The sequence below is a fragment of the Netta rufina genome, assembly GCF_964035555.1.
Source record: "Netta rufina genome assembly, chromosome: 2".
NCBI classification, from domain to species: domain Eukaryota; kingdom Metazoa; phylum Chordata; class Aves; order Anseriformes; family Anatidae; genus Netta; species Netta rufina.
Window position 1 is genome coordinate 5,281,932 of NC_140124.1, and position 20,548 is coordinate 5,302,479.

The window sequence follows — 20,548 nt, forward strand, 5'->3', positions numbered from 1 at the left end:
AGAGGGGTGGCCACGCGCCCGGCAGACACAGAACACGACACTGGAGCCTTTTTCCAACGGGAGGAAAACGTTTCTCTGGGATACACGCGGCGACACCGCACGGAGAGCGGGGACACGGCCCCAGGAGGGCTCCCCCCCCCCCACTGCCCCGGGTGGCGCCGGACAAAATAAAATATACATATATAAAAAACAAACAAAAAAAAAAAAAACAAAAAGGAAATTTACATGGCATAATATTACATTCTCTTCTAGTTTTCATTTTGTACATCAGAACACTGCGAGGGTTTTTTTTTTTAAAAAAAACACAAAGGCAAAGGCACCTGAGGAGCGAGTCGCACTCACACGCGGGCACTCACACGCAGCCTTGCACGCACAGCCCTACACACAGCCCTACACACAGCCCTACACACACCCCCACGGACACACACACACACACACACAAACCCCATCACACACGAGCCAGGGGACCCGGCTGTCCCAGGGAGGCTTTTTGGGGTGCTTGGTGGGGCTGACGAGGCCCCAGGGAGCATTTTTTGGGAGGGTCCCCCTCGGCCTCCCCCAGCGCTCGGGGCGGCGCGGCCGGGCCCCCGCTTTTGTTCTTGAGGCTTTGGAGAAAATATTCAGCTCCCATCCACCCCTAAGGGGCGAAAAATCAAAGCTGAACAGGTTGGGTGAAAGGGGAGAAAAGAGCATAAAAACATTTTTAGCTTTCCTGAAACACCCTTTGTTCATCTGACAACCCCTTATTTGCCAACACTTTTTTTCTTTTTCTTTTTTTTTTTTTTTTTTTTTTTTTTTAATCCATCCTATGGAGCTAACCAGAGTGATGGATTTGGTCCTATTCACAGAATAAAATTCTTTCTTTCCCCTACAGGAAGGAGGGGACAGCCCGGGGAGCTGGCATCCAGCGCCCTGGTGGCCAGGCACAAAGCTCGGGTAGGCACCACCAACCTCTGCAGCTCCTGGACACACTTACAGGGAACCCTTCCGGCTATTTAATTTGCCCAAACAGCCCCAGCCTTTCTTTAACTGAAATAGTTGTGGTTTTTGCCTCTCTCTCTCTGGAGCTGCAGACGAGGAGATGCTCCCAGTGCCACTGCAGGACGACTTCGATCTCTCCCGCCCAGGACCGTTCTCCATTTCCCTTTGCTCTGAGCAACACTTCTCATTTTCAATGAAAAAAAAACAACATTAAAATAAAATAAACCTGTGTTTGATGCCCTGGGAACTGCTCGTTTAACCTCCACTGAGCCAGGTGGAAACAGCTAACGCAGCGAGGAAGCGGGAGATGGGGCGATGCAATTAATTTGGCCAAAATGCCCAAGATCTGGTAAATTCATCGCCTCCCAGGGCCTCTCTGCTTGCTCCCCGCGGGGTAGTAGTGTTGGTCGGGGGCCGTAGCCCAGCTCTGCTTTAAGCTTTCCCAATTTAACCTCCACCTCCCGAAATACTGCAGAAGGGAGCCCGGCTGCACGCCATCCGCGCAGCTCTGCGGCCCCAGGCTGCGGCTTCATGCTGGCGCAGCCCCGCGGGCGCTCCCTGCCCGATTTGAGGCAAAATCAGAGGATGTGGAGGCCCGGCCGTGCCCCCGCAGCCCCACACGCACACGTACACGCACGCACACGAAGGCAAGACGTCTGCAGAAACGCGCCCGGCTCCCTGCCAGGCGCCGCGATTGTAACCGCTTAAGGCACAGGACAGGAGCCAACGCCACCTCCCTGGCGAGGCCACCCGGTGTCGCCACCTCCGAAAGGTTCCTGTCCCCTGGTAGACACCGGGTCCCTCCTGCTCCACGCCCTGAGGATCATCTCCAGCTGGGCTGAAGCCCTGTTCCTCTGCGGGGAGCGGCGCCGGGCGCTCAGCATCCCATTCCTCTGCTGGTCCCAAGGATGAGGAGGGCGCTCCGGGGAAGCCCTCGGCCCCAATTCCCCGGCGGTGGCCTCCAGGTCCCGAGCGTGCCTTCCAAAAATCCCACAAGGCGGCAGCCACCGAGCGAGAAAGGACCCAAGGGGGGAGCCACCAAGCAAGGACGAGCCCGGGGCTGGAGGTGTGAAGGGCAGGGTGCCAAAAAAATAAAAGGGGCCGCGGGTCTGGCGGCCGCCCCCTGTCCCATCAGCGTTTCCCCAAGCCCAGGGCTCAGAGGCCGCAGTTGACGAAGGGATGCCTCAGCAGGTCCTCGGCCGTCGGCCTCCGCTTCTCCTCCACGAAGATCTGCTTGAGGAAGTTGCGGCAGGAGCTGGAGACGCCGTCGGGGAGCTGGGGGTTGGTGGGCTGCGTGGCGATCTTAAAAATCGCCGCCATGGCTTCGAACTCGGCCCAGGGCGGCTTCTCCGTCAGCATCTCCACCACGGTGCAGGCCACGCTCCTGCAACGAGACGGCAAGCCCATCGGGGAGAGGAGACTTGTGAGATCTGTCCTAAAACGGGTGTTTTTTTCCGCCCTGCTTTAACTCAAGATTAAGCTTCATGAAAAAAGATGGCTGAGAATGCAAAGCACCTGATGGGAACAACCCCAGAAGGAAAACCCTAAAGAGTTTAGACACCCCAGCGTCAATAATAGGATGTTGTTCCCCAAACAGTTGAGCCAGAATGAAAGCTGCTTGCCTACAGATTTACGTCTGACTTTATCCCGATTTATTGGCAGGCCAAATGGAGTTATCCCTGCTCTTTCTGGCTCCAGCTGCCATCCTCCAGAGAGGCCTCAAAACATTCGGGAGCACCCACAGATTTTGGGTGTCTTCGTGTCTGAGCTGCACGCAAACACCCAGCAGCCGATTTCAGAGGTTGCAAAAAGATCACACCGAGCCTCCAAGCTGGGCTGAGTTAACCTAAAAATGGGGTAACCAGAGCTCAGCAGCTCTCCTGGCAAACCCTGTCCTCACACACCGGGCATTTTGAAAGCAAGCTGTAGTTTTGTGTGCTCCTCTCCGGGGCCTTTCAGCTCTGCACCCTTTCCATCTTCCAAAAACGTGGCAGTGGGGGGTTTTGCCCTGCTCCTTACCACACGTCAGCTTTCCTTCCATAGCCTTCCCCGCTGATAACCTCCGGGCTCATCCAGTACGGCGTTCCCGTGACGGATTTAATCCCGGTCCCAGACATGCAGATGGTCTGGATACGTTTGCTGGCCCCAAAATCTCCAAGCTTCACATTTCCAGCAGAATCTCGCAAAATATTGGCACCTGGGGACGAGAAGCAACAGCAAAAACACCGAGTGATGAAGCAGCAAGCTGAACTGAGCAGCCACAGCGAGGCAGGAAGACAGAACACGAGTTTGGTTCCAGCTTGTTCAAGATTTTCGTGGTTCAAGAGGCAAAGCCAGAAAAAAATAACTTAAAAACCAAATATCTGCTCTGTGTTTTGCACAAGAATTATGTTGGGGCACGGTGAGGCTAGGCTGAAGAAAGCTAAGGAAGCAAGAAGCTCCCCTGCGTTCCCTACTCACCTTTAATGTCCCTGTGGACAATCATATTGCTGTGCAAGTAGAAGACTCCCTGCAAGATCTGCCTGGTGTACTTCCGAGTGACGTTCTCCGTCAGAGCACCGTACGCCTTGAGCTGGTCCTTTATCGAACCCTGGAGAGAGGAAACATCGGTCAGCAACCGTAAGGACCAGAAGAATCGGGTGCATCACGTCACGGTGACCTTATAAACTTCCCTGACCACCACATTTCTCAGCTCAAATAAAAAACCCAAGCCACTCTGTTGGAGAAATGGCAAGATAAACATCCAGGAGGCGCTGAACAGAGCAAGGATTTGACCCCAGTGCCTCAGAGGCCAAGTGGAAAAAGAGGAACGGCCTCCGGCAGCGATCAGTGCCAGCCTCTGCCAACAGCACGGAGCTTGTTCCCCCTCTAGTGGCTCGCCTTCACCAACAGCTCACGGACAAGGGCTGCCCTGATGAGGAGCTTCTAATCAGGTGAGGATACTCTCCATGAGCTCTTCATGGTTGTCACCTTCTGTGAAGCCTTTCTCCCAGTTTCTTTTGGGGCTGGTGGCAATCCTGTGGCTGGGGATCTCCCTTCCCTTTCGCGGTGTTGCTGAAGTAATTTGGGATGCTCGGAAATTATCCCCTCCTGCACCTCGTGGGCAGGGTGTCCTCCCTCACCCTCAACTCTGCAAGCTTCCTTATCCTGGGGGACATCAAAAAATGAAGCCAAAGAAGGGAAAACAGGGTCTGCAGGACTTGTGGCCAAAGGGACCGTTCTGTTTTCCAAGCATAAACTGAAAATAAGAGGTGAATGGTGCAGGGTACAGCAGGAAGTAGCTTTGTAACAGGGCTGATCACCAGAACGCCAGCCTGGTGGTGCACCCAAGCTTTGCCCCCTGAAGATTTTACCACGCTAGCTGTGTATGATCAGAAACCCGGCCACATCCAGCAGTTTGGAGCTGCTCTTCTGCGAGGTTTGGGAGCTCAGCCACTTCCACTGCCACTGGAAACCAAAGCCCTGTGCTGCTTTTGTGCAGTAAGCCATCCCCGTGGCACCGAAGCCAATCTGTATTTGGTCAGAGCTCTGGTTTATCGCAAAGAAAACAAACACTCAGCTTCCAGCCTTGCTGGACGCTGCCCCAGCACCAAACGGTGGTTTCCTGGCTGCTAACAAACACCAGCACGCTGCAGAACGAGCAGCAAGGGTGCTGCTGAAGCTTCTGGGCTTTTCTCTTTTGTCTTAAGGCCTGGAAGCGATGTGGCAGCCCCCGGGGACAGAGGCAGGACGGTGCTTGGAAGGGGCTCGAAGGCATGAAGCCCACCTGATTCGTGACATGTTCGCAGAGCCTGCAGCACATTTACTAACGACCAAAATTATTTGTGACCAGGTGACTTCCCAGCCCCCTCCGACCTTACAAACAAGGCCTGAACAAACAAGGATTTATTCTTCCACGGGCTAGGGGACGAACCCAGCTGGGCAGGCAGGATGCAGGAGAGCAGCTCACGCAGCAACGCCAGCAGTTGTGCTGGTTTATACCACGCAGTGACTCTGTCCAGCTGACTCTGATGCAACCTGCATCCTTACAGAGATGTTCAACTGACGTGTGTGCTCTCCAGGCTCCCTCAGAGCTTCCCTTTTCCCTGGAGCTATTTCACCCCGTGTGTCAGCAAAACCGCAAAGTTAATCCCCTCCTGGTAGGTTGGATCGTGCTACCAACACAAGGTTCAGTCCTGAGCAGGAGAAGGCTTACCAGTGAGTAACGCTGGGTTGAACGCACACGTGCTGAAAGCCAGGAATAATTGGTGACAGCTGTGGGCGGACAGTTGTGCTATTAACGTGTCCTGGAGGGATTTGTAATAAATACTTAAGGATGGGCTCAGGCCGCGGCGTTTGGAGCCAGATCTGGAGCACGTCCCGCATTCACCACGTTCAGATTGCAGGCTGTGCACACACCCTTCCCCAGGATCCAAACCCGAGACCCTTCCAGGCTTCTGATTTGACCTGCTGCACCTTGAGGGGCCTGACCATGACACCTGGCTCGATCTGAGCTCGATCTAGGGATGCTGGGATGCAGTGCTTTGCTTTGGCTCATCAGATAAACTTGACAGCTAAGCTCCCCTGTAACTCCAGATCCAAATTTCTCCAAACTCTAAGGCAGGGTAGGTCATGACAATCCTCAGCAGGAACTGCACTTACCCCTGGCATGTATTCAACAAAGATCGACAGCTTCCTCTCCTCGGGATCCCGCAAACACCCATAGTACTGCACTATCCTGTCGTGGCGGAGAGTCTTCAGCAGCTGGATCTCACACTCCAAAGCGTTCACCTCCTGCAAGAGGACAGACACACTGCGTGAGAGAAGGTGTGCTCAAGGAATTTTTTTACCCTCAGCCTCCACCCCACAGCCCCACAGAGCGTGGTGCCGCCCTCACACTCACCTTACTCGTCTCTTGACTGTCAGGGTCAAATGGCACCTGCTTCACCGACAGCTCTCGGCCCGTGTCAGCATCATAGCAGAGGTAAACTTCCCCAAAAGCTCCTCTTCCAAGCAGCTTCCCCAGCCTCCAGTTCACTGGTGCCTGCAGGGCTGCAGAAAAGAAGGAGAGGGTTGAGAGAAAAGCACAGCAGGGAGGCTTCAGCACCGACCCTACCAGATGCACAGCAGGCCTGCAATGATCCCAGCAGGGCAGGCAGCGAGCTGACAAAACTCTTTTAATTGCACGAGAGCTACTGGTGCGTGCATGAAGATCTCTTCCTTTGTGCTCTACTTTACTGTAAAGCAGAAACAAGTCACAGCAAAGTCACGTTTCTTTAGAGTCCTTCCTCCAGCAACTGCTTTCTTGGGTCACGTTGAACTTTCTCTCCTCTGCTCTAGGACCCATCTGCTCCCACATCCCAAGGCTCCTGGAAGCTTGGGGCTGTGCGAGCACATCGAAAGTCCAACACACAAGCAGTTTTCTGCAACTCGGCAAGCTCTGAGCACCAGCTGACTCTGAGCACCCTTTCCTCGAGGCCAATGTAAGGTGCAGTGAGTTATTTTTAACATTCCTCGTTGAAATGTGAGTGCAGCGTGCCTCTTTTGGGGCTGGAAGCAGAGTGCATTCACAGAGGGTTAGCTTAGTTGATGCCCAATAACTCAGAAATCAAGATTAACTTGATTTCGTGTTGAAACCCAAATGTGCTGAGCTAAGCTTTGATTCACTTACAGTTCCTAGCTTTTGTAGGGGAGGTGCTGAAGACCTGCAGCCCTTTTTCACAATTGTTCCACCATTTGGGCCTGTACTCGTCGTACTGCAGGGTGCTGAGCTTGCTGTCCCCGTTAAAGCTCTTGGTTCGGCTGGAGGGGACCAGCTGGAAGAGGTTTTCTTGGGGGAAATAACTCCTGGGGAAAGTCCTCCGGCCTGCAAGAGAGAAGGGGAAGAGTTATGGCAAGAACACAGACGCCTGCTGGGATCCACCTGTCACCACCTTCTCACGTCACTGCTCAGATTCAGCGAGGCAGCTCCTCAAACGAAAAACAAGTTCAATGAAACTGAAGCAAAGCCCTGTGCCCGTTCTGAATTCAATTGAAGAGCCGTTTACAGCAGGTAGGATCACACTGAACGTAGGATGTTCCCAGCGAGGTTTGCAACAGTTTAATTACATCAGGTTTTTGTCGGGTTTTAATCACAAATAAACTCAGGGCAGGACTTACACTTCCAATTATCCCTGGCGTCCCCTAAGACCCCAACACAAACGACCACACCAGCAGCACCACGATGCCAGTGAGAGATGAAGGTCATTCTGAAGGCTCAATATGCTGTTTGCGTGTCCTTAATGGTTTTTGGTTGGTTGGTTTTGTGTTTTTTTTCCAAGGGAATTTGATCTTCATTCAGTTTTGCCTCCCACCACTCACACAGTGCAAGGAGGAGCAGCGGTGAGGCGAGGGAGCCGTCCCCAACGCTCAGAGCTCGTTAGCTCGAAACGGCCGTGGAGAGACAACGCTACCTGAATTTGGTAGGTGGTTCCCTCCAGCTCTGTGAGAAACCCGCTGTAACCCCTCATTCCTCCTCCTTTTATTACAACCCTCTCCCTCCTGAGTCTCTGCAGCCCTGGGCGCTGTTACAAGCCTCCTGCCCTTCCCATCCCCACCGAGATCCCGCACTGAGCTCTTCCCTCCCCAGCCCCCCGTGGTTTTCTTACCGTCGCTGTAGTCCTTGCGACTCTGGGAGAGGTGGTACTGCCTGGGGAAGGTGCCCCCTTTCCCAAACCTTTCGCAGAAGGGGATGTCAAATTCTGGAGGAGGGAAGAACAGACACGTTTCTTGCGTCAGCTCAGTACCAAAAGCCCAGCGAGGTTCTTACAGGAAAGCATTCAGGCCCCCGGGCCGAGTTACGGGGACGAACAAGGTAACAAATTGTTCCTTTGCTCAGCCAGGCATTCCCCAAGGCTCGCTGAAATCTGCCCGCAGTCACATCCTAGAGGGAAAGGAAGGGCCAGACGCCCTGCTCTTGGTCTCCCGAAAGCAAACAGAGGTTAACCACTGACTGCGGACTCTGGCCCACACTGCTCACAACGAGGCAGGGGATTGACACAGAACGTGTCTGCTTTCCAACACAGACTGCTACGTGTCTGGTTTACACGTGAAAAACACAAAAATTAGAGTGGAAACAGAACTGCTGGGCAGGGGCAGGCCTGGATCTATCTCGTGCAAGATCTCCGCTGTGCTAACAGCTATTTGCAGGGATCTGCAGGTATTGAGGGACAAGCCCCACTTCTCAGATGTGACTCCTGACCTGTGAAAGCTGCAGAACTCCTCATACCCTCCAAACCCTTCTATTTACCTTGATTAAATGCTAGAAAGATCGATTTAGAATATAGAGAAGGGATTGAACAGCAGAGTTTTGATTAGACATGGGCTTATATTTCGCCAGGGGAGTTTTAGGTTAGATGTTAGGAAGAACTTCTTTACTGAAAGGGTTGTGAGGCACTGGAACAGGCTGCCCAGGGAAGTGGTGGAGTCACCATCCCTGGAAGTCTTCAAAAGACGTTTAGATGTAGAGCTTAGGGATATGGTTTAGTGGGGACTGCTAGCGTTAGGTCAGAGGTTGGACTCGATGATCTTGAGGTCTCTTCCAACCTAGAAATTCTGTGATTCTGTGATTATGGATGGACGTGAAAGCTAAGGACGTATTTTTTAATTAAAAAAAGGAGCACGGGAAGCCACGGCCGGTAGCACTGCCTAACGTGAGATTACAATATCTGTCATTTCCCTCCCCCCCCAACTTTCTCCTCCTGTTTTTCCTCCAGCCAGCCCCACCGACACAGCCCGTTCTGATTGTTTGTTTGTCTTAGCCTGGGGCCAGCAGCCTCTCCTTGGAGACCCATCCTGGCCGAAGCCTCGCCGCAGCGTTATGTAGCATCATTTCCCCGTCACAGCGAGGTGTGAGAGGAGCCCGTAACGGCTGAAACACGGCCCGCAAGGAAAAGCAGCAAGGACAGGTCAACGGGTTCTCGGCAAGCCACGTGTGGGCAACAACGCCGAGCGGCACGGCGAGGCAAAACGCCTCCTGCACCACCAGGGAGGTGTTAAACCACGGGCTGCCTGCAGCTCCATCGCCGCACTTCGGTCTGGAAACGCTGCCCCTGGCCAGAAGTGTGGTATCCTGCTGGGGCTGACTGCCATTTATTCATTTTTAATAGTGAAAGTCATGACATTACAGAGTTTCCATGACTTAACCAGCTGTTTGTAGGCGGTTAAGCAGTAACCTCTGAGCCCTGCGAGTTACCAGTATGTTTTCTCCAACACAGCTTGCAGTGGTACAGATTCTGCCTCCCGTTTCTCCAGGTGTAACTCCCTAGAGAGCCTAGGACTCAGTTTGGTTTTACAGAACATTCCTGTTTAATCATTAGGGTCCTTTTTGAAGTGTAGCCTAAGCAATGGAGATGGTTTGCTTAATTTTTTAGTTAATTTCCATGCAGTAACATCTCTCCAATATCTGCTCTCCTCCATCTACATGCTTTCTCTGCTTTTAAGGAGGCATGAACCTCCAGCGATGCTTACCCATGCAGTCAAGACCGTCTTTGGGATGGCTCTTCCTTCCAGGAACAGGGGTTTGGGTAAAGGGAGGGCTGCAAAGAGAAAAACAAAAATGTGTTTTATTACATTGGAAAGGCTGGGGAGTGAATTAGGAGTGGTAACACACAGAAAGCACGCACTAATCAGCAAGATGCACTCATCACCCCAATCGACCAAACTGAGCTCTCATCCTAAATCTGCACAAAACTGAAGATTGAAGGCTTTTTTTTTTTTTTTTTGGGTGGTCCACAGCTTTTTCCTGTGAAAACAGAAGGGATCCTGGAGAAAACAGGGTCACCAGGCTGAAAGAAAGCAGCCAAGTCTGCACCGTAACACCTAGGCACAAAATGGGGCAGGAGGAGGGCTGGAGATTTGTCTTCCCTCGATGCCAAGTGCTCGTTTGTGCAACTCTGCTTTTTGTGAGCACTGCTCAGATGTGTGGATGTACACACTGGAGTCATTCCTTCATGCTCAGCTCACGAAGGTCTCCTCTTCTCGGAGCATCACCTCCCACCTTCCTCGTGCAAGAAAAGCTGCACCACCACCGTGCACGTACACCAGGAGGGAGGGAGCAGGCTCAAGGTCTTAAAATTGCAAAGAGGGGATGGTAAAGCATGGAGTGGGGATCTCAGCCATCGGAACTTCATCCCAGCACTCCGTAAGGGCCAGTGAGGTGATCTGGACAGGATGTTTTTTCCACTCTCTCTGCTCTCCTCTTAATAAAATGGACGTGGTAGCAAAAACTTGCTCTGCAAAGTGCTCCGAAGTCTATTTGTGTCCACACCGATCACAGCAGGTTTGCTAGGGGGAAGAGGGATTAATTGTGGTGTTGTGTCGCATCAGCCTGGTCACCGTGCTCTGCCCTCTGGAGGCTAACAACACCTCAGGCAATTGGCAGCGAGGACTCGGCTGCATCTTGTGCAGGATCACAGAACTGCAGCACTTCCTGAGCCAGAAGGGACCCGTGAGGATCATCAGGGCCAAATCCTGACTCCGAACAGAGCAACCAGTGTGAAACAGTCACACTTGTTCCTTTTTCTGCCCTCCTTGTGCCTTTTCCAGCTCTCTAGACCCAATGGCTGTACAGAGTCGTGAACCAAAGCCATGCTGCTCGCCTGCAGATGTTTCTGATGCTCTTCTCCATTCACAGCCAGGCATCACAGCTCGGCTGTGCTCCTTCTGCTGTCACCCCCAGCAGAATCTACACGAAAAGCAAACCTGGGGCACAGAGCCTGGGAGCAAAAGAACCCGGTTTTGATGCATCCACGACAATGAGCGAATACATCACAGGAAAACACCGAAAGCCACAAAAAGGAAAGGGACCTCGCTGCTGAGACAGACCCGAACCCAAAGCACGCCACGCCATCCGCGCAGCCTCGGGGCTGGGTGGCGAAAAAAAATTAAAAACAGCAGTGGAAAAAAAATAAAAAAATAAAATCCCTTTGATGAGGATGAATAAAAAACTGCATATCTCGCTTCCCAAAAGGACACCGTGTCTTACACACAGCCTGGCAGCGGGCGCACGGTCGCTCTGCACGTGGGAGCTCGGAGCTGCAGCGCTATTGAAGTGCCGCCCGCGGCAGTACAGCGTGTCCCAGTCGCTTCCTGCCGTGGAGCTAAAGTTAGTTTTTGCTCGTCTGGTGGCCTCAGCACCTTGACTGACACAGCCCGGGCTGCCAAATTTACAGGGGGGCAGCGGAGAGCAGGCAGCACGCCCGGGGAGGAGGCGCGTTGGCCCCACGAGGGCAGGAAGGCAGAGGGGTGAGGGGGGGATCTGCAGCAGGAGCAAGAGCCCAGGATCTGGTTAGGATCTGGTTTTTAGCAGTCTAAATGTTTTTTTTTTTTGCTCGGGTGCATCCTCATCTGTCCTGCTGTAGGGGCAGGCTGTGTTTCTGCTGGTGACAGCGGGGCCACGTGCAGCTCACCTGTCCACGGACGTTTCCAGGGACTGGCAGCTCCCAGACAGCGACCCGTCGGGGCTGATGAAAGCTTCGAGCATCTGACAAGGAAGGAAAAGGGAAAAACAATCAAACAACAGATTATAACTCCTCAAATCTCATCACTAACAGAAAGCTGCAGGACACGGATCTACTTGACTCCACTGGAACCAGCTGATTTACCCCAGCTGATACCAGCCCCAGCAGAGAAAATACCCAGTCCAAGCAAAGTTTTCTTCCTAGAGGAAGTTCCTTTATGATGCCCTCTGGATTAGGATCCTTCCCAATTATTATTTCACTTTTATTTGCTAGCAGGGAACCCGAGGCAGAGATAATTGGCACCCTGACATCCGAAGCACCCCGAGGAGGCAACGAGATTCAAAGCGCTCGAAGCATTTGGGGGGGGGGGAAATAAGTGAGAAAAAGAAAACAGGACAGGAAAAAGAAAACAGGACAGAAAAAAAAAAAAAAAACAGAAAACAGGACAGAAAAGGGGTGCCCAAGGCCGAGTGGATCTCGTGCAGCACAGCCAGGTGGCCGTGGACTCCTGACTTGCAGGGCACAGCAGCCCTGCCTCTGTCCCTGGTGCTCTGTGAAGCATCACCGGGGTTTTTGGCTGCGGGGCCAGCTTGGCTCTGGCGAGCTCAGTGAGTCAAAAGCTACACTGGTGTTGCTTCCTGGATGAGCCATTGTGCTGCCCGGGGTTATTTATAGCCCCTGAGGAACAATAGAGGGTTTGTGGTGAAGCTGGGGCTATGTGCAGAGCCACACAGGGCCGGGAAAGCCGAGGGATGGGGGTTAAGCACCGCACGGAGCCCCCTTTGCTGGCTCCTGGACCATTTGCTCCTCCTTCCCCTGCACAAAACCTCTCCTCCCGCGGGCTGTGCCTGTGCTCTGCCTACTTCACGGGTTGCCACAACAGCTCACGTTGTTTTGCCGGGCTGGTACCAAGGGGAAAGCCTGATTTTTTTCCTCTCCTTCCCAGTTTTGACCCCAACGCCTCGTGCTTCGGAGCGCAGCTGCCGAAGAGGAGCGCGACTCCACACCTCTCCCTGCTGAGGTGCTGAAACGGACTCAATATTTCTCCAAAGCCTGGCAACGGGGGCAGAATTGGAGGTTGGAGCAGGGTGAAGAACCAGCCTCTGCCCATCTGCTAAGCCGGAGGCAAGGAGAAGACCTCTGAGACCTCGCTTACATCACGGGCCTGCATGGGGGCATCCCCCAAAAGGCAGCAAGCACCCACAGCAAAACACCTGTAAGTGCTTTTACAACAGGCACGTGCAAAAGTTGCAGCCCGAGGGCTTTCTGAGGGCAAAGTCCACGTGGGAAGAACACAAAACCCCTTTTTTCCTGCGCTGAATTCGCCGGCGCACGCATCCACCTCGGGGAGAAGGGCGGCAGCCCACCCACAGCGTGCTGCTGGGGAGGAGCGAGGAGCATCTGGGAGCCTTCAGCAGCGGGAGCAGAGCTCAGGCGGTGCTGGCAGAGCTCCCCTGACCCCCCCGGGGCCGTGCAGACCCTTCCTCCTGCACTCACACGTGCGTTGTCTCCCAAACGTGGTGTGGAAACCACAGCAGGCTGGCTTTTGGCCGCGAGCAGCACGAGATACATCTGCGGGTGGATGCTGCCAGGACTCACCCGCAGCTCGTTTCTGGTTTTCTTCACGGCTGGACGGGGAAGCACCAAAAACACAGCTTTGCCACGGCAACGCTGGCACAGCCCGTGCCCCAGAACAGAGCTAGCGGGTGCTGCTCGAGCAGGGGAAATGCGTTTCTCTGCAGGCAAGACCCTTGGGGGTGTTGCAGCAGCCTGCTGGAGCGAGGAACTGCTTAGCTCCCTCCCAAAGTCCCTCCACATCCCTCCTGCACGCTGCCAGTCCTCGGCGAAGTTGTCTTGCAGCCAAGCTGCCCGCCTGACTTCAGCCAAGCGCAGGGTACCACAGGTACCAAGCCCTTTGGAGCCACAGCTTGAGGTGAGATGCAACTGGAGAGGGAGGTGGAAGTTCCTCCCCCTCTGGTCCCTGGGCACTCCAGAGTTCCCCTCACCGTGGCCAAAATGAGTGGATGAAGAGGTTCTGCTCATCACCGTGCCTAAAATCCGCTTTTCTTTTTATTACTGAGGGACTGGAATACACAAACTGTTTAATAAGGAAGAAAAAAAAATGGGAGAGGAAGAGAGAAGGGAAAAAAACAAAACAAAAAACACAAAAAAAACAGAGGCTGCAGGCAGGGCCAAGGACTGCAAGCAGAGCTGAAGCAGGAACAGCACAGGGGAAGCAGCGAGAGCTGCTGACACCCCCAGGCTGTTGCGATCGCAGCCCCGCTTACGTTCTGATCCATGGTCTCGGGGATGAACTCGCCCTCGCTGTTGATGCTGGTGTAGGATCCCTGGCGAGCGATCTGCTGCTGCTCTTCGGGAACGCTGCCCGGGGGCGGAGAGCTCCGGCCAGTGTGCAGAGAGCCTAGGAGAGGGGAAAAGCACGGGTGAAGGAGAGAAGGATTGGCCACGGCCGGGTCCTTCCAGCGAGCACAGACCTCCTGGAGATGCTGCTGGGGTTTGAAGTTGCGTGGAAGAGAAGGGAGGAAGGAGAGAAGCCACGCTGGCCACAAAGACCCTACAAAGGTTTTGCAACCGGGACAGTTTGTTTTGTGGGACCACACAACATCCAGCGGCCTTGGCTCTCAACTTCCCCTGGATCCTAAGATCCCGCGTCCGGGTACTCTGCTCATGCCAGAAAGAAAAAGGCTCCAAGAGTTTTGTTGCAATCCGATGGGGAGAACTCAAAGCACAAATCCCCCCTCCCAGGCTTCGAGCTCCAGGCATTTCCTCCCCTGGATCCCGTCGCTGTCTTGTTCTGTTTGAGAAGAAACCCGGCCCTCAAACCCAAGAGCCACAGAGGGGGGAAATAACCGATGGGATCAACCCTCCTGCATGGAGGCTCCAGGGTAAGAGCCACCTGGGAGTCCCTGGGGCTTTGCTGTGCTCCCTGCAGGCCGCAGCACGGGAGCAAGGGGAGAAGACTCCACAACTTCCTTGTGTTCGTGCCCTGTTCCTCCCTTTTATTCCCCCAAACCCACCCTAGCCAATGCCTGGTGCCTGTTCGAGGTTTAGGGAGCGTTGTCCTGGCTTGGCTTCTCTTTCTGCAGTCCCTCCCCTCCATCCCTGGGCTGGCACCGCTCCACAGCGAGGAACTGCTGACCGAGGTCTGCGCTGCTCCGTGCTGGAGCTTTAACTCAGCAGCGTTGTGCAATGCGAGCCTTCACGCGGCACAATGAGCTCTTAAGCAGGCTCAAAAAGCCTTTTAAAAGGCCCGTGTCCTTCCCTGCACTTCTCACCCACCTCTGCAGCAGTTTTGAGAAGTCTTTTAGTTCATCACCCCCCAACAAGCTGCCACAGTGCAAGAGAAAGGAACGGGGAACAGATGAGAAGTCATCTCCAGTCCCTCAGCACAACGCTTCTGCCTCTGCTGCTGCTGTTCTGCATCACCGCCATTGTGCCAGCCCCATCTCTGGCACGAATCCATCAGCACAACCAACGCTACAAATCCCACCTCTCCCTCCAGCTGCTGCGCCCCAGGAGCTGCTGCCTCGGAGAGCAGCACCCCGGTGTTTAAGATCCCTGAATCAGCCTTGCTGGATTTCTACCAGACACATCGATAGCCCCGTCCCGTGGCTCGGCTCCCTCCAGCCTCCTCGCTCGAATTTTAAAAATAAAACTCCGAGGGCTTCGCGTTGTGTTTGTTCTTCTTCCTATTTTCTCCTTCACAGATTTCCTGCAGAACACAGCAAGGAAAAAAAATAAAAATACAGCCCAACTGAAGTAAGGCCAAGATCAAGGAGAGAGAATCTCTCGAGCGCTGCGGCGCGCATAATGAACTGGCTTCCCCCCAGCCCGAAAAACAAAACCAGTTGGGAAGTTCAGCATCCTCTCTGGGAAGATAAACAAACGTTTAACCATTTGGGGCTCGCGTTGCCGTCCCCTCGTTTGCTCGGCAGATGTCAGCCCTGAAGGCTGCGGGAAGGAACGAGGGCGGCTCTTGCTCCAAAAAGCCGCCAGGTGATTTGTCCCGGAGCCTCCAGGATCACGTTCCCTTGGCGGGGAAGGGGCAGGGGGACTCGTTGAGGAGCCAGAGGCTGGCCAGAGCTCAGCCCTTCTTTTCAGGCTTCCTGAACTCGGAGAAACTCTGCAGGTTGGCACCAGGCGAGCAGCTGACCTCGATTCCCCTCTGCAGCAAGGTGCTTTGGGACGGGATTCCATGTTGCAGGCGCTGATGTAAAAGTCCTGCACTCGAGAGCAGAGCACAGCATGTCCCAGGCAGGGACGAACCAGGCCAGCACGGAGACTTACAGTCACTGCTGGCATCTGCTGGGGTTTTTCATGTTCCCTTCTGTTATTTTTTTATTTAAGCAGCCTCTTTCATGCTGTGTGTGCGGAGCTCGCGGTGCTGCACGTACGGCCGGCTCCCTCGTGCCAGGTTTGGCTTCCCTCTGCCTCCTCGTTCCCTGGCTTCACCCCTTCCCTGCCCAAAACTTCACCCGTCGCAGAGCGGCATCAAGGAGGAGTCCTCAAGCACGATAAGCAGAGAGAAACCTTCAATTAACGTCTTACTGATGAGCTGTGGCTGCCACGGGGAGGTGTGAGCAGCTCGACCACATCCCCTTGGGCTTCTTGTGCAGTGGGACCCCTGCAAGTCGCCCTCCTCTCTGTGCTGATCCCCTGAGGACGGGTTCCTACATCTAAATTTAAGGCCATGTGTAGGCTAAGCAAGTGGGACACTCCATTTTCTAGTCCCGATTTGCCCCTGGGCAGATTTTGGGTCAGGAAACATGGTGATGATTAAAAACCTTCATCAACATTTAGCCTGTGCTCGTGCCCTGTGGATTTAATGGCACGGCTGTTGCCATCATGTTGCCCATGTTTCTCGGAGCCACCTGGCCAGCCTGTGTCCCCCCCAAGTGCCCTTGTGGGGTTTTCTCTCAGTAAATAAATCCAGCCCTCAGTTAGCTGAAAATTTAGGACCCCGACAGGTTTGAAGCCAAACTTTTTCTGACACTCGGCTGAACGTTTTCAGATGCCGCTTACAGAGACTGGAACATTTTCCACTTCCAAAAAAAAAAAAATAAATAAATAAGGTGGAGTGGGGGGAGGGATTTTCACCGAAAATGCTTATGAAAAAAAAATAAGAAAAATATTGACTTTGCATGAGGTTTTCTGGGGACATGGAGTTGAAGACATTTTCTGTCCAGCAGAAGCAAAAATAGCCAAATCTGCCCCAGAACATCTGCCCCCCCCCCTTCCATCGTGCTCGTGCCAACGACATGCAGTTTTATTAGTTTTTGCTGCTGCTATCACGGCGGAGTCAGCAGAAAAACACGAGACAGCTGAGAAGCACCGAGAACATGACCCTGAGCCACCTCTTGCTGTAACATCACGTTAAATCTCCTTTTAAACGTGGTTTTAAGGGAAAAGCTGAACTGAGCTGAGCCCCTCACGTGCTAGCAGCTGCTGTGATGACAGCAGAAGCAAACACTGAAATATCTTGCACCTGCAGCTGGAGAACGGATTCTCCTACAGACACCCCAACCTCTTAGGATGATTTTTGATTATCCACCAAACTGAATCCAGGGAAACACAACACAGGGTTATATTTCTGTGTGTCTAAGGCCTGCTCTTCAGCTCTCTGTTCCATCTGCCATGCTGCTCGCCCTTTCAGCTCGCTGAAGTTTCTGTCCAGCTGCTGGAGAGCCCAGTTCTGACTCCAGAAGTCATCAAAACGAAGCTGCTGGATTGCAACTACCCCAGTAAGTGGGCTGTGGTAGCTTCATACGGAGCCCAAAGAGCTCCAAAGAGGCCTGGAGGGCTGCTGCCATGCAGGTTTGTTACAAGCTCTGTCCAAACTAAGAGCAAGAGTCGTGGTTTGCACGGGAATAAAAGAGGGCTGGCTGTGGCAAGGGCAGCTAACGATGCAAAAGCACCAAAGATCCTGTTTGGGATGCAGTTTGCATGCAAGGATCAATTTTCTCACTGCGCACAGGATCAATTCTGCCTATTACACTCGGTTCACACATCAGTGACAGCTCACGGTGCCGCAGCTCTTCAAAAGGTCCTACAGACAGACTGCCAGCAGCACTTCGCATTTCAAAACGCTCCGAGTTATTTCAGAAAGCAAGAAAAGCACCAACTCAGGCACAGAAAACAGAAGAAAAGACCACATAAGATCCTCACTCTTCACTTCGATGAAGCTCGAATTCACTGGAGGTTTTTATCACTCTCATTTTTTTTATCCCCCTCACGTTACACCTCAGATCCTCTGCTCTTCCTTCGTTTCCACGCCTGACTGGACTTGCTGCTCACCACAACCTTGTCCACATCCTTGCAGTTTCTTCCTCAGGCTGAGGATAAGCTGTAACTGCACTGAAATACGGGTGGGAGACCTCGGGGTAGACAGCAGACCATAATACTTACAGGGATTGTGAGGGAAAACGGAAAGGGGACGGTGGCCCTGCTTGTTATAGCACCAGCACCCCCCAGAGCACCACATCTCACCGACCTGTTGAGTATTTCCGCGTCCTCTCGGAGTCCTTGTACAGGGATCCCATGATATCCCCCATGGATCTGGAGATCCTCATCTCGTGCTGCTTGCTGTTGTTCGGCTGGAGGAGCTGGGGATCAGACAAAGGGAACGATCAGACTCTGCCCCTTTGCAGAGGCACCCCATGAAATCCTGTATGTGACTCCTTCCGGCCATCCTACCCAAGAAGCATTAAAAAAAAAGACCCCAAAATCGCTCACAAGTTACATCTGTTACTAAAATACTGTCAAACAATAAAATTGAGGCCCAGTCAGTAAAAAATAAATACAGACACATGACATACAGACTGTTCCTGCACTGCCTGATTTCAGGATTGGTACGGAGATTGATCCTTGCCCTGAACCCACGTTTGTGACCCCAAAAACTTCTCTTCCGTGCTCCCTCAGTGGCAGACCAAGCACTGCAGAGGTTCCTCTGTACCAGAGCAGACAGCAATCAGTCCTTGCTAGGGAATACAGAGACGGACTGCAAAGAATTTCCAATCCAGCTGGTAAGTTAAGTGCAGTCTGAGTTACACTGGCAGGACTTGCTGGTGGCCAATCTTACCAACGTACCGTGCTCAGGGCATTGTGATTTTGTGAGGATTTTGTGCATGACCTCAGAATAATCCCCTCACCTGCAGTACGTGTTGCCATGCTTCAGGAAAAGCTCCACCAGCTCCAAAGGGATGCGTGCCTCTGCCTGGCTGCCCCGCTCTGAAGTAGCTGGCATAACGCTGCAATATTGCTGCAGCTAGGAGCAAGTGGATTTAGGAAACCCCAAATGATGGCTCGGTTTCCCCCTGGGACTCCGCTCCCTGCACCTTTTGGGCGGCTCTCAAAAGGAGCAGAGGAAACCCAAGTGCTGCAAGGACAAGCACTAGGAGTTTCAAGGCTCTCAGCCTCTCCGGTACTTCTAGGAAATATAAGGGAGAAACAAGAGTTGCAACATCTGCAAATCTCTTGTTTTACAGCCTGTGCTTGGGGCAGAACGACATGTGCTTTGGCAAGGCGCTCCGTGCAGGCGAGGTCAAGCTAACAGGCTTAGCTGCAAAACCACTGAGCTCAGGGAAAATAAATAAATAAAAACAAATAATAATAATAATAAAAAAAAAAAAAAGACAGTCCCGCGTGACACTGAAGGATTCTCTGGGTTGTTCCCCCCTGGCTGTTAGGATTTCAGCACCACAAGGAGGGAAGGGTCCCCGTGCTGGGTCACGGGGACAGCCAGCACCTCCTGCTGCACGTGGAGGGGATGCAGAGGAAGGGTGACAGCCTCCCCAGGCCAAAAAAAAAAAGAGGGTTCCCTGGGGGCTTCCTAGTTTGAGGATGAGTACAGCTTTAACCCTTCAGAGGTTGCAGGAGGAGTGGGAGGGAGCTGAGCTCGGTCTCCAGGAAGATTTCAGACCCCCCGAGGCCCAGCTCGCCCTCCGTCAGGAGACTTTTCCCCCTCCCCAAGGCAATAACGAGGCGCCTCGCTTCAGACACGAAAGAGGAGAGAGGGTGAGGAGCTCACATTGGCTTTCTTTGGAGCGCTGACGAGGATCCGCAGGCTCTTCAGGGAAGGGCTCAGCTCCAACTGCTCCAGCGCTTTGTCCAAGTCTTCCTGGGATTTCAGCGGGATCAGGAGCTGGAAGGGATTGAACAAACACCGGAGCACGGCAGTGTCACACCGCTGGGTAAACAAAGGAAGCCAGATCCTCGCCGTGAGCAGCTTGGGAATGGGGGGACGAGGGAGGAACCCGAGGAGGCGGATGGAAAACAGAGACCCCATGCCCTCCAGCTCATCGAGCTGCAGTGTTTTCTTCCAAGTTCTCATCTACCGTGGAACAGGCACAAGAATCACAACACAAACCATCTGCGAGGAGACAGCTGAAAGGTCAGCTCACCGATTCAGCGAGCGGTCAGAGAGGGCTGAGACGAAGCCTTGCTGCCTGCCATTCTGGGGCTGCTCTGATCTGGGAGTTCGTAGACAGGACCTGCTGCTATCCCGTGCCAAATCAGCCCTGTGCTTAAGAGGAGTTTGGGTTTCCTCCCTGGAAGAGTTTGAGTTTCTGTGCACTGACAGCTTCCCCAGCGTCTGGGCATCAGATGAGACAGGAACACCTCAAAAACTGGCCTCAAACCCTTTGCTGTGAGAGGTGTGCGCCACTTTCCCTGCCAGAACAGCTTCTTTGACACCCAGCAGGACAGATTCAGCTCTGCTTTTTAGACAGCAAACAGAGTTTCCCCTCCTACCTCCTGAGGGAATCCGACCCCCTGGCATCGCTGTGTGCTGTACCACATCCCGCAGAGGGACTGCAAAGCTCCCAGTGCCCAAAACGCAACTATTTGCCCCCAGTGCCCTAAAAAGCAGGCTGCAGACTCTATAGGTTGCCCAGGTTGCTGAGCAGCCAGCAGAGCACGTCACGCTCCTGCCTGTGCCAAAGCACACACGGGATCTGCTTACCAAAGGGACCGGGCGGCCACAGCTCCCAGTAAAGCCACACCAGCCTTATTGGGAGCCCTGCCCTTGTGAAAGGCGGCTCTCTGGGTGCTCAGAGTTCGTGCCCCAGCCA

General features: G+C 53.4%; 1 protein-coding gene across 3 annotated transcripts in view; it reads right to left on the reverse strand.

The window, feature by feature from the left end:
- Positions 1 to 220: 220 nt before the first annotated feature.
- Positions 221 to 20,548, reverse strand: part of LOC311222394 (mitogen-activated protein kinase kinase kinase 3-like) — a 63,855-nt gene continuing 43,527 nt past the window's right edge. For all 3 annotated transcript variants that reach the window (XM_084306664.1, XM_084306663.1, XM_084306665.1), the window contains 12 exons: positions 19,507 to 19,620; positions 17,971 to 18,082; positions 13,748 to 13,881; positions 11,409 to 11,482; positions 9,469 to 9,536; positions 7,608 to 7,700; positions 6,632 to 6,826; positions 5,864 to 6,012; positions 5,623 to 5,754; positions 3,442 to 3,571; positions 3,001 to 3,178; positions 221 to 2,365 (listed from right to left, as the gene is read on the reverse strand). In XM_084306664.1, coding sequence (XP_084162790.1) covers positions 2,137 to 2,365; positions 3,001 to 3,178; positions 3,442 to 3,571; positions 5,623 to 5,754; positions 5,864 to 6,012; positions 6,632 to 6,826; positions 7,608 to 7,700; positions 9,469 to 9,536; positions 11,409 to 11,482; positions 13,748 to 13,881; positions 17,971 to 18,082; positions 19,507 to 19,620 — 1,608 coding nt within the window. In that variant the 3' untranslated portion in view covers positions 221 to 2,136. The remainder of the gene's footprint in view (positions 2,366 to 3,000; positions 3,179 to 3,441; positions 3,572 to 5,622; positions 5,755 to 5,863; positions 6,013 to 6,631; positions 6,827 to 7,607; positions 7,701 to 9,468; positions 9,537 to 11,408; positions 11,483 to 13,747; positions 13,882 to 17,970; positions 18,083 to 19,506; positions 19,621 to 20,548) is intronic.